The sequence below is a fragment of the Dysidea avara genome, chromosome 15, assembly GCF_963678975.1.
Source record: "Dysidea avara chromosome 15, odDysAvar1.4, whole genome shotgun sequence".
NCBI lineage: Eukaryota > Metazoa > Porifera > Demospongiae > Dictyoceratida > Dysideidae > Dysidea > Dysidea avara.
The window spans coordinates 7,302,030-7,317,960 of NC_089286.1; the positions used below are offsets into that span (position 1 = coordinate 7,302,030).

Consider the following 15,931-nt stretch of genomic DNA (forward strand, 5'->3'; position numbering starts at 1 on the left):
TAGTCTTAATGCTATATTCAACTTTAGATTCTTCTGTAAAGGTACACTTAAGATGTATCCAGGGTGGTTTTTAATTGGGACAATCCCTACTTAAACAGTACTGCTATACTGCTTGATAAACTACTATATGCCTTAGCCTAGTACTACATTTTATACTAAGCAGATGGGTAAATAAATAATTGCTATTATTGTGTTTTACAAATGTTCATATTTGTAGACCCAAAATGTTGCACTTCTGAGAAAATGAAAAATCCTCCACTGGTGCTGGCTGCATCTATGTTATGTGAAAGCTTGTTCAGAGAAGAAACCACTGCTCAACCAACTGCAGATAATACTGATGGTTGTCTGAAAAGTGAAGCATCGCCAGAGAAAATTGGTGCAGAAACTAAACACAAGACCAGTTTCCATACTTTGCTTCAGGAAAAAGTAGAAGTCAATGCCTGTAATTTTAACGGAGTTACTGCTTTGCATGTTGCCTGCAGCAGAGGAAACACAGTTATGGTGAAAGAACTACTTCTGATGCCTGAAATTGATGTTGACCGGGAAGACAGTTGCTTCAATACACCTGTGCATGCAGCTTGTGTTGGTGGTAACAAATATGTTGTTGAATCCCTCATTGAACATGGAGCCAACTTTCTAAAGACAAATCATCAAGGAATGCTTCCTTTTCATGTTGCTGTTGTTGAAAATCATCTAGAAGTGGTGAAAATGATTCTTACCAGTGACAAGCTTGTAGAACACAGAGAACACTTCTTGCAAGAAAAAGTCAATGGTGGTCATTCTGCGTTTCTGCTGGCAGTTAAGGCTGGAGAAGTAATGATGGTACGTGCTCTTTTAGATACAGGCCTTGTGTCTATAACAGACAAAAATAGCAGTGAAGCTAATGTATTCCATTTGGCTGCCGCAATTAATAAAGAGTTAATCATGCACATGATATTTGAATATGACAGTGAAAATGCAAAGGGCCTTCTTAATGAAAAAGATTCAAGTGGCTGCACTCCTCTTCATTGTGCTGCTAAACATGACCAGAGCAATGCATTAACATTTGCAATAAAGAGGTGAGGAATCATATAGTATGGTGGTACTGTATAATGGGCTCCGGGAAAACTGGTCTTATCGCCCATGACAGCAGATTTGATTTTTCACCAAGAACACAAACCTACATGAATGAACTATTTCACATTCAAAATCAGCAAGACTTGATTGGTCTGGCTGCTTTTCCCAAGCACAGTGACAGTTAAATAGGCCTGTGCTGTAAATGTCTTTTCATTTTAGCCATTTCTGATACCTGAATGGCCCATAACTTGGCTTAATTCATTCCTTCCTCTTTAATTTTTAAACAGCCTCTTGCCTTCCTCCAGGCCCCCACCACTCACCCCTTTAATTTTGAGCTCTGCTAGTACAATCAACATCAAGTTAAAACTATCAAAAATGGTAGGAAACTTAGCTGTTGCTACTTGTACAGTGGATGCTCTTGATGATAAGGAATTGGTGTAAAACATGTACAAAATTGGTACACAACTATTGGCAAGCTACAACACACTGAATACTTAAAACCAGTCTTCCTCAATACTTTTAAATAGACGATAAGCCAGACTAGGTTGCATATTAGATTTGCACTTTCTTGCAAAAAATATTGGCCAGTGACCATACCTTCATGATGCCTTGGCAGTATTGATTATATAATCAAAGACCAAAGAGTTGTCAGAGTGGTCAAAAATGCTTCCAATAAATTGCTACAAAACTGCCTGCCTGCCTGCCTGCCTGCTGCTTTCAGACAAGTGTAACTCAATAACAACTAATGCTATGGGTATAGGTGTGATGTTTTCACTGCTAGACATTGCAGGTTCCTTTTGCCATACCACAGTATATACAGTGTACACATCATGGAGTTACCTATTAAAAGGAGTCAAGAGGGGAGTAGGTGGTAAAGCGTCAAGGAAAGGGTTAATAATATAAGTGTTACAGTCATGGAATTTAGTGATCCAGTTATCATTTTGTATAGTACACTCAGCATGTATAACATGCTCTGGATCATGTCCAGGACATTTTGAAGAAAATACATTTTTGTCACCAGATGTGATTTTAACAATAAAAAAGGGACAATCATAGTATCGATAGTGTAAGGAATTAAATTTCAAGGGGAGGTAGCAGGTTTAAAATACCCTGCCCCTCCCCTAATTCAAACCCTGAATAATATATTAAGTGTCTGTATAATGTTTCAGCAAATATGAAATATTTTGAGGAATGTATGCAATCCATGTATCTGTTTATCATTTATAGATCAGATAATATAGAACAAAAGGACAGTGACAAAATGACACCACTTTTAGCAGCTGTAGCTTCTGACAATATTCAGACAACTCAGATACTTATTGAGAGTGGTGCTGATGTAACAGTTATTGATCGCCATAATAAGAATGTTGTCCACTTTGCTGTTGATAATGGTGCAGTGGAGATGCTCAAGGTCAGAATTCCAGTATATGTAACTCAGCATCTATATAATCCTTGTTATTATTAAGAGTTCATGTGTATGGGGGACCATACACTGTATGACTGTGGCTGCTATTATATAATATGTATGTGATTGTACATGTGTACAAGCTAGTGGCCTATGACATTGAAGAGGCTCTAGCTCATGTGTAGATGACAGCATTAACTTGGATTTGACCACTCCTCTCACTTTCAGTGGCATTGGAAAGGCTAATGATAGTTCCATATGATTTCTTAGTTGGATTTTGAATTATGTAATTTTTAATTGTAATGTAATGCTTAAAATTGAACATGTAGGGTATATGAAAGATTAGGCAGCATGTATCTTATTAACACTCTACTCATAGCTTACCTGATAATTTGAAAGAAGGTAATTACACATTCTTTGTGAATCTTTACCCTCAAGTCTTAATACTCTGATTATTTAGCTCTTATTCCATATTTCTGCACAATTAGTAATTGATAAATTTGTTCACAAATAATAATAAGAGTTTGTGTTTGCTTTCTACACGTACTGCATGTCTGTTGAGTTAATCTAATGTAATAGGATCCAAAAGACAATGTGGTTGACGTTATGTGAATGTGTGATTTTTATTTTTCTTCCATGTATGGATGCATTACTGTATTAATCCACACTTATAATTAGTTTACTTTCATAAGTAGCAAGCAGTTGTATCATTGTATCTACGTATGTCTATCAATACCAGAATGTTTAGTATGTGAAATGTAAATGAAGAGCTGAAACAGTGACTTCCTTTAGATATTTCTGGATCATGATGTGGCCATGAAATTGATTAATACAAGAGATAACCAAGGATTGACCCCACTTCACAAGGCTTGTACACTAGGGAATTACAAGTAAGTCATTGTGTTTGCAGCGTGTATGTAATTGAATTGATAAATAGTATGCCATTAGGCTGATAAAACCCTGCTCTAAAGACATTTCTGAAATCTCATACACCATACTTACCTCTACATCAACAACAAATTGTATTATCGTTTTCTGTTTATGCCTTATATTATCAGCAATACATTCTTCTTTCAAGAGAGGAGGTAGCATATCCAAAATAACATGATGTAGTCTTAATATGTACATGTTGCATAGCAAATAATGTTTGGTTGTTTGTGTGTGAAGACTTTTTGAGTATAAAAATATCTAGGGTATGCTGCTCCCAAATATCAGGATCAGATCCAGGATGGAGATGATAAGTTTTTACAGTAGCATATCTAATAGCAGGGATACATTGGGAGGAAACATAGGCGAATTTGCCACAACAGGAAAAGTTTGGCTAATTTGTTAGCAGATCTGTATCAAATGAAACAGTAGTACCATTCAAGTAGGGATTCCCCCAAAAATTTTGTGCGCCACCCAAAATTCCGCCTTTGAAAATCATCTTAGAGACATCTTACAAGTGCTGGGCAATATAGATTTTTCTTATGTCATATGTCATGGCAAAATTTATTTACAATATGAATATATATCATGATATACAGTATACCCATAACAGTTGATAGCTTGCAAGTAGTTTTAAGATTGAATCTGTAATACCTTTGTCATCTTTATTTATTACAAGTCTAATTGTATCAGATCTTTGAACTACTGTTCTTACTGCCCACTGCATTGCATTGGCTACTGTAAGCATATCTGCGTATTTACCTAGCCCCATTCAAAATAGTAGAAAGGATACTAGCTTGGATGTACATGTTGCCAGAATATCTAATGGTATAACTACACTCTCAATGAGGATGCAGTGCAGAGCTTGGCAAAACTAGAGACAGCATTTTATAAACTTACATAATACTGGGTAAGTCACGTGAGTGCTCTCACGATAATAATTTCTAGCTATCAGGGATGCGGCGATTATGCCGGCATAATTTCGGGCACAATAGGTATGCTTGGGAATCAGGAATTATGCTAACATTTTGAGGTGATTATAAAGCTTTAACAGTAGGAAAATCTGCAGATTGCACAATTCTGTTAAAAAAGATCGAGATACTCTAATAGAGCAGTCAGAAACTTTAATAGAGCAGTCATCGAATATTATTTATTCTAATAAAGCAGTCACATTGAAATGAAATACTCTAATACAGCAATCAACTGAAGAATTCAAGACTACTTGAAGCTTAAACATCAATGAAAATGGTCTGATACAGCAATAAACATCAACCTCATTACATCATCATCAACATTACTGACTTGAAGCTTAAACATCAACATCAATGAAAATGGTCTCAATAAATACTTTAGGTTTAAGGAAGAAAATCCATCCCTCCTGGAGGAAGACTGAGTGTGGCCCCGACTAGACATTGGGTGACCTGCAGTTCGAATCCTGGGGTTGGAGGGATTTTTTTCCTTACTTTGGCCCCTTTTCTGTTACACCTTATTCAGTCAGTAAAGTCAAGTCACTAGGTCTAAGTCCTTGTAGGTTAGGTAATCCTAAGGCTGCAGCACATGTTGCTGTCAGACCTTCAGTGCTGGTCACTGTAAAGTGCTAATAATAATAATAATAATAATAAAAATAAAAAAAACTGACATTATTAGCCAATCATGGTGGCATAATTTTGGGAATAATGGGCAATTCTCAAAAGCATAATAGGTGATTTTTTGAGCACTGCTCAAAAGCATAATGCTCAATTTTTGGAGCATAATAGCCTCATGCCTACATATCACTACAAATAAATATATCATGACACAAAATATATTCATTATATTGCTCAGCACTACATCTTACGAGACGAAAATACCTTTACGGAATAGTACTAGTCTATATAATATATAATAAATTCAGCATTAATTATAACAAAACACTTACTGGTGGCCGGATATAGAATTTTTTTTAAAAATCACCAAAAATTCAGATTTTATCCTGACTGTCTATCTGACTGCCTGACTGACTGACTGACCACAGTCGCAAGGCTAGAGACCAAACAAAACTGCACACAGCCACCATTTTACACCACAATAACAAACTCACCAGTGGGATGTGCCTTTTGGGGTTCCAATGAGTGTAGGCCCTCTGCATCTTGTCGTTTCTTTTATCTTCAATCAGGCTGCTTGTCTTCTTCTTCATCCAATGAAACCATATTGAGGCATTGATTTTCCGTATCAACACTTTCTTTCAACTGCATATTCAGATGCCACAGAATTATTTTAGACTGGATTTCAGAAGTGCTTCAGTCCTGGTGCTACTATATGTGGTATACTAGCTAGATATCTGCAACTTCCCGATTGGGATCCCATTCGCGATAGGTTCATGACCACACCTATCAAAATTAAGATCTAGGTGTACTAATAGTGATAGATTACGAAGACCATGCACACCTCTTCACAATCTAGCTATTCATTTTACTTAACGCAAAACAAGATGACCTCACCCCTTATTGGTCTAGCTAGCTACACACCCCTTGGCTGACTAGCGATACTCTAATACAACAGTCACTCTAATACAACAGTCATGTGTGATACTCTAATAGAACCGCCACAAGTTTCACTGTAGCTTGCTGTGCTACAACAAAAAACTAAACAAACTAGTATTTTAAAAATATTGTTAATTTTAAAATGAAGTAGGGATCTATGCAATAAAAAGTAGTGAAACAAGAGATGAATGATGGTGTTACAGTATAGGTCTCTAGACATGTGATAAGTCTCCTTGTGGAGAGTTCCAAATATCCATGTAGACATTTCAACAACATTCCCAGTAGAGAGTTCAGCTGCTTACAAGTCACCCAGCAAAGAGTTCAGCTACACTTCAAGTCTTCTTTTAGTGAATTCAGCTATATAACAAATGTTTCTGTAGGGAGCTTAGCAACATAACAATTCTTCCTTTAGATGGTTCAGTTACATTGTAAGTAACCCAATAGAGTTCAGCTACATTATATACACAAGTCACCCAGTAAAGAGTTCAATTCACCCAATATGCATAGTCAGCTCAGCAACATACCAAATCATCCTGTAGATAATTTACTAAACTACTGTACAATACAAGTCACCCACCGTTCAGCTACAGTACAAGTCCCCATAAAAGTGTCCCTGTAGAAACTTATAGTTTCATAAGTAGATGCTTCATTTGGCTGTTTAACCTCTTTCCAAGAAAGTTTCGCTCTGCACTTGCTGACACTGCAATGGACGCCATATTCTCAATAATTAAGTGCATGCCCATAACATTAGCTTACGAATAAATGCATCATCAACAATGTTTAAAGCCTTTGATCTTCTGTGGCTTCTTAATAAACAACCCAGGATTCAGCTCAATGTGAATGTACTATAGGAGCAAGGGCCAATGTTGCAGTCATGCAGCTGCAGTTATAGGTATATCTTTAGTCAGTCCTAACAATGAAAGCAAAAGCTTGTGATCAGTTACTAACATAAACCTACGTCATAAAAGTATGCATGCAACTTTTGTACTGCAATTATTAAACCCAAAGCTTCTTTGTTGATTTGAGCATACAGTTGGTAGTGACAAACAGGGTGGATAGGGTGAAGGTGTCCAAACAATATCTCGTACCATTGCCTGAAGTAATGCATGCTCTGTTAAAGAATAATTCAAATAATGTAATGGCACCATGAGCTTAATATCAAGCAATTTCATTTATTTGAATACTTTTGTAGTTGATCTGGCACAGGTAATGGTGATCTTTGTTCTAATTAGAAAGCTAAAATAACTTGGTCAATGCACTTGATTCATAAGAATGAGTGCAATTCCCATACAAAAGCAAATACTTGGCAATAAAAAAGCACATCTGCAAAGGTGAAAGTAATTAGCAACATACAGCACTGATATGTAGAACTGCATATTTAGACAACTAACTATAGCAAAAACTTGAATTAGACTGTTATCATTGACTCATGTTCTTCATTCAATTTTGCTGTATTCCTATTTTTTCCCTTTTAACTCTAATTGAGTAGTCTTTTGGCTTCTTTATTCTGCATAACTGACTAACCAAAATTACTAACTAATTATAGTTAATTAAGAATGCAGAGAGAATAAATGTAGATTACGAGTCATTGTTAAAAATAAAATAGTCAATCTTTCTCTTATTGGCTGCACCAGACATACACGTATCTGAGGGAGGGATCGCTAAACCCTAATTTTTGTGCCTCCTGATTTTTACAGCAGCATTCACACCAAAAAAACAGTACACTCCATTGAAGTACAGGAATTAGAAGGTAATGGTCACATGCATGTAAAAACAAAGTAATTATACAGAGGAGTTTGAATTTTTCTGTAAAGATTGAGATACTCTAATAGAACAGTCACCACTTTAATTGAACAATTATAATCTGTTTAATTACCGTGAAGTCGGGTTGTTAAGTGCATGTGCTTATAATTTTCAGAGAAAACTTTTTATAAAAATTATACTATCTGTTAGGCACATATGCCTGATAAATGATTATGGTGAATGTAACACGAATCACTATGTTGTAATAGAGTAATGAACAGTTTGTGCCGGTCACCACGCCAATGTGTAAGGATATTTGACTCCATTTCTAGGTGAAATCCTTCATGTTAAATAAGATTATCACTATTCAGATGGCTGTTTTCGTCTGTATACATAGCAAAGGGAGACATCAAGGGAGACGTAAGTGCTTGAGGAGACATTAATCTTTCAGTACTTTCAGCTTTTCTTGTCGTTTCTTGCTGTGTGTAGCTTTATTGTCGCATTTGGCCATGTGTGCTTATCATCCAATGTTAATTGCATGAAATATGTATGCGCTTAATAGATACATGCGCTTAACAACCCGATTCTACAGTATGATGGTAGTGCCTTCAAAATTAACACAGATGTTACATATCTATCAAACCAACTTTATCTTAGAAAATAAATTTAATAGATTATCACACAGGTTGTATTAATCACCAAAATTAATTAGCACAGTGTCTAGCACAACCTCTGATTGTTTGAATTGTTTGAAAGCAGATTTCAAAAATGTACAATTTTCTGTTCTATTTTATAATATTACCATTAATGTTTTTGTTATATAAATACAAAATTTATTCAGAATTGTAGAGGAACTGCTGAAGAAAGGTGCAAAGGTAGCAATAAGGGATTCTAGTGGTTCATTTCCACTACATTGTGCTGCTAACAAAGGACACCTAGAAATAGTTAAACTCTTGGAGAATAATGGTGCTGATATTGATGTTGTGTAAGTATTGAATATTAATAGAAGTTTTAATGCAAAAGCTGCATTGTAACACCACAGGTGATGTATGTTTGTGTATATACTTCACAAATATAAGTTTGCACATGCATGTACCATTACCCTATAATGTGAGCATGCCCCTAGGACAATTGTGACCAGAAACCTGACATAATCATGCAAGCCTAAATTTGTACAATACAAAACATTGTTTACAATGTATAAAATACTTGCATATTGTTTTAAAAATTTTGAACTTTTTTTGTTTGTGAAGAAAAGTTGTAACAGTAAAAATCTGCACAGTTCAAAATAATTGTTTTATTGCAGTAGACAAATGGATACTCAAGTCATGGGGATTTGTTTACATCTTGTCAAAGTGATAGCATGAGATTGATTTTTCTTCACTGAATCTTTTGTATGTAGTGGAGAAAGGTGATATCAATCAATTTTCCTATTCTGGCAAACACGATGTTACAATTTTCAACTCCATTTATTACTGTTCAGCTACTAACAGGTTACCCTGTAAAGAGATCAGCCACAATCAAGCCACCATGTAGAGACTCCATCTCAAACAAATCACCCTGTGGAGAGTTCAGCTAGAAACAAGAACAAGTCACCCTGCAGAGAGTTCAGCTACAAACAAATCACCCTGTAGAGAGTTCAGCTACAAAGAAGCCACAGTACAAACAAGTCACCTTGTGAAGAGTTTGGCTAGAAACAAGTCACCCTGTAGAGAGTTCAGCTAGAAACAAGTCATCCTGTAGAGAGTTCAGCTACAATCAAATCACCCTGTAAAAAGAGTTCAGCAACAAATAAATCACCCTGTAGAGAGTTCAGCTACAAACAAGTCACCCTTTAGAGAGTTCAGCTACAAGTCACCTCAGCTGCAAACAAGTCATCTTGAGGAGGGTTCAGTTACAAAGAAGTCACCCTGTATAGAGTTCAGCTACAAAAAAGTCACTCTGTCAAGAGTTAAGCTATAAACAAGTCACCGTGTAGCTACATACAAGTTACCCTGTAGAGATATATAAACAAGTCACCCTGCAGAGAGTTCAGCTACAAACAAGTCATCCTGCTAGAGAGTTCAGCTATATAGAAACAAGTCACCCTTTAACTAGAAGCAAGTCATCCTGTACAGAGCTCAGCTAGCCCTATAGAGAGTTCAGTTACATTACAGGTTGCCTTGTAAAGAGTTCAGCTACAAGAAGGCTATCCTGTAGAATGTTCAGCTATGTTGAAATTCTTTCAGTAAAGAGTTTAGTTAAGTTACAAGTCACTCTGTAGAGAGTTAAACTATACAAACCATTCACCGTGTAGTCTAAGTATTACAAGTCTCCTTGTAGAAATTTTAGATACATCCGCATTGCCCTGTAGAGAAAGGAAGTGATATCTAATCAAAAGACAACCATGCTGTAAAGAAAGGGTGCTGATCCCACAAAAGCCATGGTGAAAAGGATGTGAAATTAAAGGTGGCAGCCAAGAAATGGCTGTGATGGTAGGTTAATGGCAAAAATTTTATTGACAGGTGAATTTTGTGCCACCTACTCTTGGCATCAAATTCACCTGAATTAAACTTTTTGCCATTAACCCACCATCACAGCCATTTCTTGGCCACTATCTTTGATTTCACATCTTTTTCACCCTGGCTTTTTTGAGGTCCACACCTTTATTTACAGCTTGGCTGTGTTTTGATTAGTATCTTCACTAATATTTTACTGATCTGAGTATTTCTTTCCATAGTTTCTCAAGCAAATTTCCATGCTGTGGCAGTCATTTATGTTCATAAACCATTGAGAATGAGTTACATTTTGTATCAATGTACAAAAGTACTGAAAGTTTTGTTGTTGAGCTATATTATATAGAGTTGTACATGCAGCTGTACTTGCAAAATTTTGACAAAAGTTTCTTAAAATAATTAGGCAATTATAAGTATCAAAGTTGTGCTATTGCTATTATTAATCACAATTGATTTTTTTTTGTTCTAGTAATGAAGCTAGTGGTGCAACTCCTCTAACTGTTGCTGCAGAAAATGGACAAGAAAGGATTGTTGACTTCTTACTAAAATCAGGAGCTAATGTAAATGGAAATATTTTCCCGGATTGGAATGTATGTATTTATGCATACATTATATATATATATATATACACAAGTACACATAAAAATTGAAATTTTCAACTAGAGTAAGGACCATAGTAAATCAATAAAAAGTACTGAAACAAGCTGGAGTAGTGCACGATATTAAATTGCAGTAGAACAGTAAAAAGTGTTATATCCCTACTGTGTTCAAGTTACCTCAGTGGAAATGCACAGTAGGGATATAACGCTTCTTATTGTTTTACTGTGATTTAATATCATGCACTACTCAAGCTTTTTTCAGTACTTTTATCGATGTTCTATGGTCCCTACTCTAGTTGAAGGTTCCAATTTTTATGTATATTTAAACTTGCTAACTTTTTTTTGTAAATAATAATAATCTAGTAGGGACCACAAAGGAGTAGGCATGGCCTATGAAATAACATACCCAAAAACCAGCTTCAATTCATGAAATAACATCACCCAAAAACCAGTTTCAATCTTCCCTGACGACAATGAGGCAGTATTGGTTAGGTAAAACTAAACCCAATCAAGCTTTCAAATCAACCCAAAATACTTTCAACAAGTTGTTACGGAATTTTATTTTATTTTAATTATTTAGCAAAATTTTCTACTGACTGACTGAGTGAGTAGCTGACTGAGTAACTGATGCCTTCAGACAAGCATAACTCAATAACAGCTAAGGGTATGGGCTTGATTTTTTCACTGTTTGATGTCACTTCAGCCTGAGAGGTGCCTTTTGGCATACCACAGTACATACAATGCATTCTTCATGAACTTGCCAGAGTCCTTCTTTGTGTCCCATTCATCTTTGCTGACACTGAAAAATGTTGCAAGCAAATCACCCTGTAGAGAGTTCTGCTACAAACAAGTTACCCTGTAGAGAGATCAGCTAGAAACCAGTCACCCTGTAGAGAGATCAGCTAGAAACAAATCGCCCTATAAAGAGATTGGTTAAAAACTAGACACAATGTAGAAAGCTCAGCAACAAGCAAATCACCCTGTAGAGAGTTCAACTACAAACAAGTTATCCTGTAGAGAGATCAGCTAGAAACAAGTCACTCAGTAGAGAGAGAGAGAGAGAGATCAGCTACAAACAAGGTACCCTGTAGGGAAGAAATGGCATGTAATAAAATCAATATAGTTACATATAAAATCTGTACAATTGCTGATAAAATCAGTATTAAAATCTGCTTCAAATCTTTTTCTTACTACCTGTGGTAAAGAAAAAACAGATAGGTTAAAAAGCTCCAAAAGCAGCCTATGGCTGGCTTTGGATATACAAATACAAAAAGAAGTGATATGTAATAAGAAACAGCCAAGCTGTAAAATAAGGAATGCAGCCCCCAAAAAAGCTAGGGTGAAAAAAGATGTGAAATCTAAGGTGGCGGCCAAGAAATGGCTGTGGTGGTAGGTTAATGGTAAAAATTTTAATAACAACATTTCAGGTGGAATCGCCTGATGGTAGTACTGTACATTAGGGATCATGAAGGTTTGGGATTTTCTATAAAATGACACTCAAAAACCAGCTTCATAATACCATCCTTGCACCTAGACGGTATTGGTTAGGTATAACCAAGCCCAAAAGTGCCTTCAGTACAATCCTAAAGGCTTCCAATAAATTGTTACAAAATTTAAAATATATATCATACAGTACACCAGTACTGTATAGTAGGGACCACAAAGGAGTAGGCGTGGCCCACTAAATATTATCACCCAAAAACCAGCCTCAATTTTCCCAGATGATGATGAAGCATTATTGGTTAGGTAAAACTAAGCCCAAACAAGCTTTCAGATCGACCCGAAACACTTTTAACAAGTTGCTACAGAATTTTTTTTTTAAATTTATTCAACAGAATTTTCTACTGACTGACTAACTGACTGACCAACTGACTGACTGATGCCTTCAGACAAGCGTAAGTCGATAACAGCTAAGGCTACGGGCTTGATTTTTTCACTGTTCAACGTAACTTCGGCCCGATAGGTGCCTTTTGGCATACCACAGTACATACAATGCATTCTTCATGGACCTACCAGTGTCCTCTTTTGTGTCCCATTCATCTTTGCTGACAGCGAAAAGTGTCAATTTGGTGTTTTTCAAACAGTTCTTGATTCTTACTGCTGTGTAACAGGTTGAACATAGCCAACAGTGAAGCATAATGGATACTGCACTTTTCAGATGATCAATACACACGGTAGTGTGTCGTGCGGCTAAGAAAGCTGGCGACCACACCTGAGTATATTTACAGGAAGAAAGAAAACAGCTTTTTCACGCATGCATAGCTCCATGGCCCCTTCTCCAAAGCACACTATTTGTGCTGTCCCCCAGGTAGGGTATGCCACACAGCAAATTTGATTAAATTCGCAACAGCCATTTGCGAGATATGGGCGTCCAAAATTTCATTTTAATTTCTTCATTTTTTTCTTCTTATGCCATACGGGGGGCTATGGGGGCTTCGATTTATTTTCGCACACTTTGCAAAAATTGCTATAAAATGCAAACGTGTAACTTGATTGCCTCAATCTTTGGCACAAATGAAGAACATGTAACGATGGATGCACATACCAAGTTTGTTGTAAATCTCAGTAATATTCAAGGAGTTATGGATGTTTATTCACGTAAAAATAGATCAAACTTCTGTCACGGCTACAGGGTAAACCAAGCATAGAAATAACTTGAAAATTGGTGTGTAGATAGGCTGATCATCATAGCAGTGCCTTTTGATAGTTTGAATAACAATAGAGTAACAGCGACAAAGGTATAAAGCAAAAACTAAGCAAGTGTAAAATCGCGGGATCGAGATACTCTAATAGAGCAGTCACCACGGGGTAAAAAAGGTGTGCAAAAAATGTCGAAAAAAAAAACGTACCAGAGTTTGAACCAGGGACGTCCATACCTAACACCTGCATCCTTAACCACTGAACCACTGCTACCTTGACTGATCACCTCACTTAATTTCTGCTTTATAAATGAAATTTCTAGTTGAAATCTGCTTATAATCAAACGTTTGTAATTTCATAAATCTACCAATAGAAGTACTAGATTGTTCTAGAACATTCTGTGTATGTTCTATTAGAAGTCCTCAAAAAAATGTGCACTCTATTAGAGTATTGCAATAATATTCTCAAATATTGAATTAAATCGTGCAATGAAATACATTTATAAGTATGTCTTCAATAATCATCATTGTATCTACATAGAAAAGAAGAAATGTGAGTAAAAACAAACCTCAAAGTCAGCCATGGGCTGGTTTCGGGGCCTTATAAAGTACAAAAAGGAGTGAAATCCACACAAAAACAGCCAAGCTGTGAAAAAATGGTGCTGCCTTAAAAAGCCTGAGTGAAAAAGTTGCAAAATCAAAGGTGGCGGCCAAAAAATGGCTGCAATGATGTTAATGCTAAAAAATTTAAATAATGGCTGTGTGCATTGTTAAAATGTATTAGCATTAACATCATTGCAGCCACTTCTTGGCCGCCACCTTTGATTTTGCAACTTTTTTCACCCAGGCTTTTTAAGGCTGCACCATTTTTTCACAGCTTGGCTGTTTTTGTGTGGATAATTGATATATAATCAAAAACAGCCAAGCTGTAAAAAAGGTGCGGCCCCCAAAAAGGCCATGGTAAAAAAAGATGTGAAATCCAAGGTGGCGGCCAAGAAATGGCTGTGATGGTAGGTTAATGGTTAAATTTTAATAACGACAATTCAGGTGAATTTGGTGCCAAGACCAAGTGGCACAAAATTCACCTGAATTGTCGTTATTAAAATTTTTATCATTAACCTACCATCACAGCCATTTCTTGGCCACCACCTTGGATTTCACATCTTTTTTTACCATTGCCTTTTTGGGGGCCGCACCTTTTTTTACAGCTTGGCTGTTTTTGATTAGATATCACTTCTTTTTGTATTTGTATACTGCAAAGCCGGCCTATGGCTGGCTTTGGGGCTTTTTTACCCCATGTGTTTTTTTATTTACCACAGGAAGAAGAAAAGAACTTATAGAAGATTTTTAATACTTCAATTATTTTTGATTTTATTAGTAATTATACAAATTATATACATATATTTATTACATGCCCATTATTCTCCACAGGATATTTTTTAGCAGCTGATCTCTCTACTGGGTGACTTAAAATATAGCTGAACTATATACAGGATGGTTTCTTTGTAGCTGAACTCTCTACAAGGTGACCTCTTCTAGCTGATTTCTCTACAGGGTGATTTATTTCTAGCTGAACTCTCTACAGGTTATTTGTTTGCAGCTAAACTCTCTACATCCATGGTGGTTTCTTTGTAGCTGAACTCTCTACATGATGGTTTCTTTGTAGCTGAACTCTCTACAAGGTGACTTCTTCTAGCTGAACTCTCTACAGGGTGATTTCTTTGTAGCTGAACTCTCTACATGATGGTTTCTTTGTAGCTGAACTCTCTACAAGGTGACTGACTTCTTTTAGCTGATCCCTCTACAGGGTGATTTGTTTGCAGCTGAACTCTTTAGGTGGTGATTTCTTTGTAGCTGAACTCTCTCCAAGGTGACCTCTTCTAGCTGATCTCTCTACAGGGTGATTTGTTTCTAGCTGAACTCTCTACAGGTGATTTGTTTGCAGCTAAACTCTCTACATGGTGCTTTCTTTGTAGCTGAACTCTCTACATGATGGTTTCTTTGTAGCTGAACTCTCTGCAAGGTAACTTCTTCTAGCTGATCCCTCTACAGGGTGATCTGTTTGTTGTTGAATTCTCTACACGGTAATTTGTTTGAGGCCGAACTCTCTACATGGCGGTTTCTTTGTAGCTGAACTCTCTACAAAGTGACTTTTTCTAGCTGAACTCTATACAGAGTAATTTGTTTGCAGCTGAACTCTCTACATGATGGTTTCTTTGTAGCTGAACTCTCTATAAGGTGACCTCTTCTAGCTGAACTCTTTACATTGTGTCTAGTTTCTAGCTGATCTCTCTACAGGGTGATTTGTTTGCAGCTGAAATCTTTACAGGGTAATTTGCTTGTAGCTGAACTCCTTACATTGTGTCTAGTTTCTAGCTGATCTCCACAGGGTGATTTGTTTGTAGCTGATCTCTCTACAAGTTGACTTGTGTGTAGTTGTTCTCTCTGCGGGTTGATTTGTTTGTAACTGATCTCTCTACAGGGCAATTTGTTTGTAGCTGAACTCTCTATAAGGTGATTTGATCTCTCTGCAGGTTGATTTGTT

The 15,931-nt window shown here is 36.5% G+C and overlaps 1 protein-coding gene across 1 annotated transcript in view; it reads left to right on the forward strand.

The window, feature by feature from the left end:
• LOC136245242 (transient receptor potential cation channel subfamily A member 1-like) overlaps positions 1 to 15,931 on the forward strand; it is a 79,641-nt gene that overhangs the window by 26,379 nt on the left and 37,331 nt on the right. The window contains exons 4-8 of the mRNA XM_066036732.1: positions 218 to 1,058; positions 2,284 to 2,467; positions 3,254 to 3,351; positions 8,495 to 8,638; positions 10,618 to 10,738. Of these exons, the coding sequence (XP_065892804.1) occupies positions 218 to 1,058; positions 2,284 to 2,467; positions 3,254 to 3,351; positions 8,495 to 8,638; positions 10,618 to 10,738 (1,388 nt within the window). The remainder of the gene's footprint in view (positions 1 to 217; positions 1,059 to 2,283; positions 2,468 to 3,253; positions 3,352 to 8,494; positions 8,639 to 10,617; positions 10,739 to 15,931) is intronic.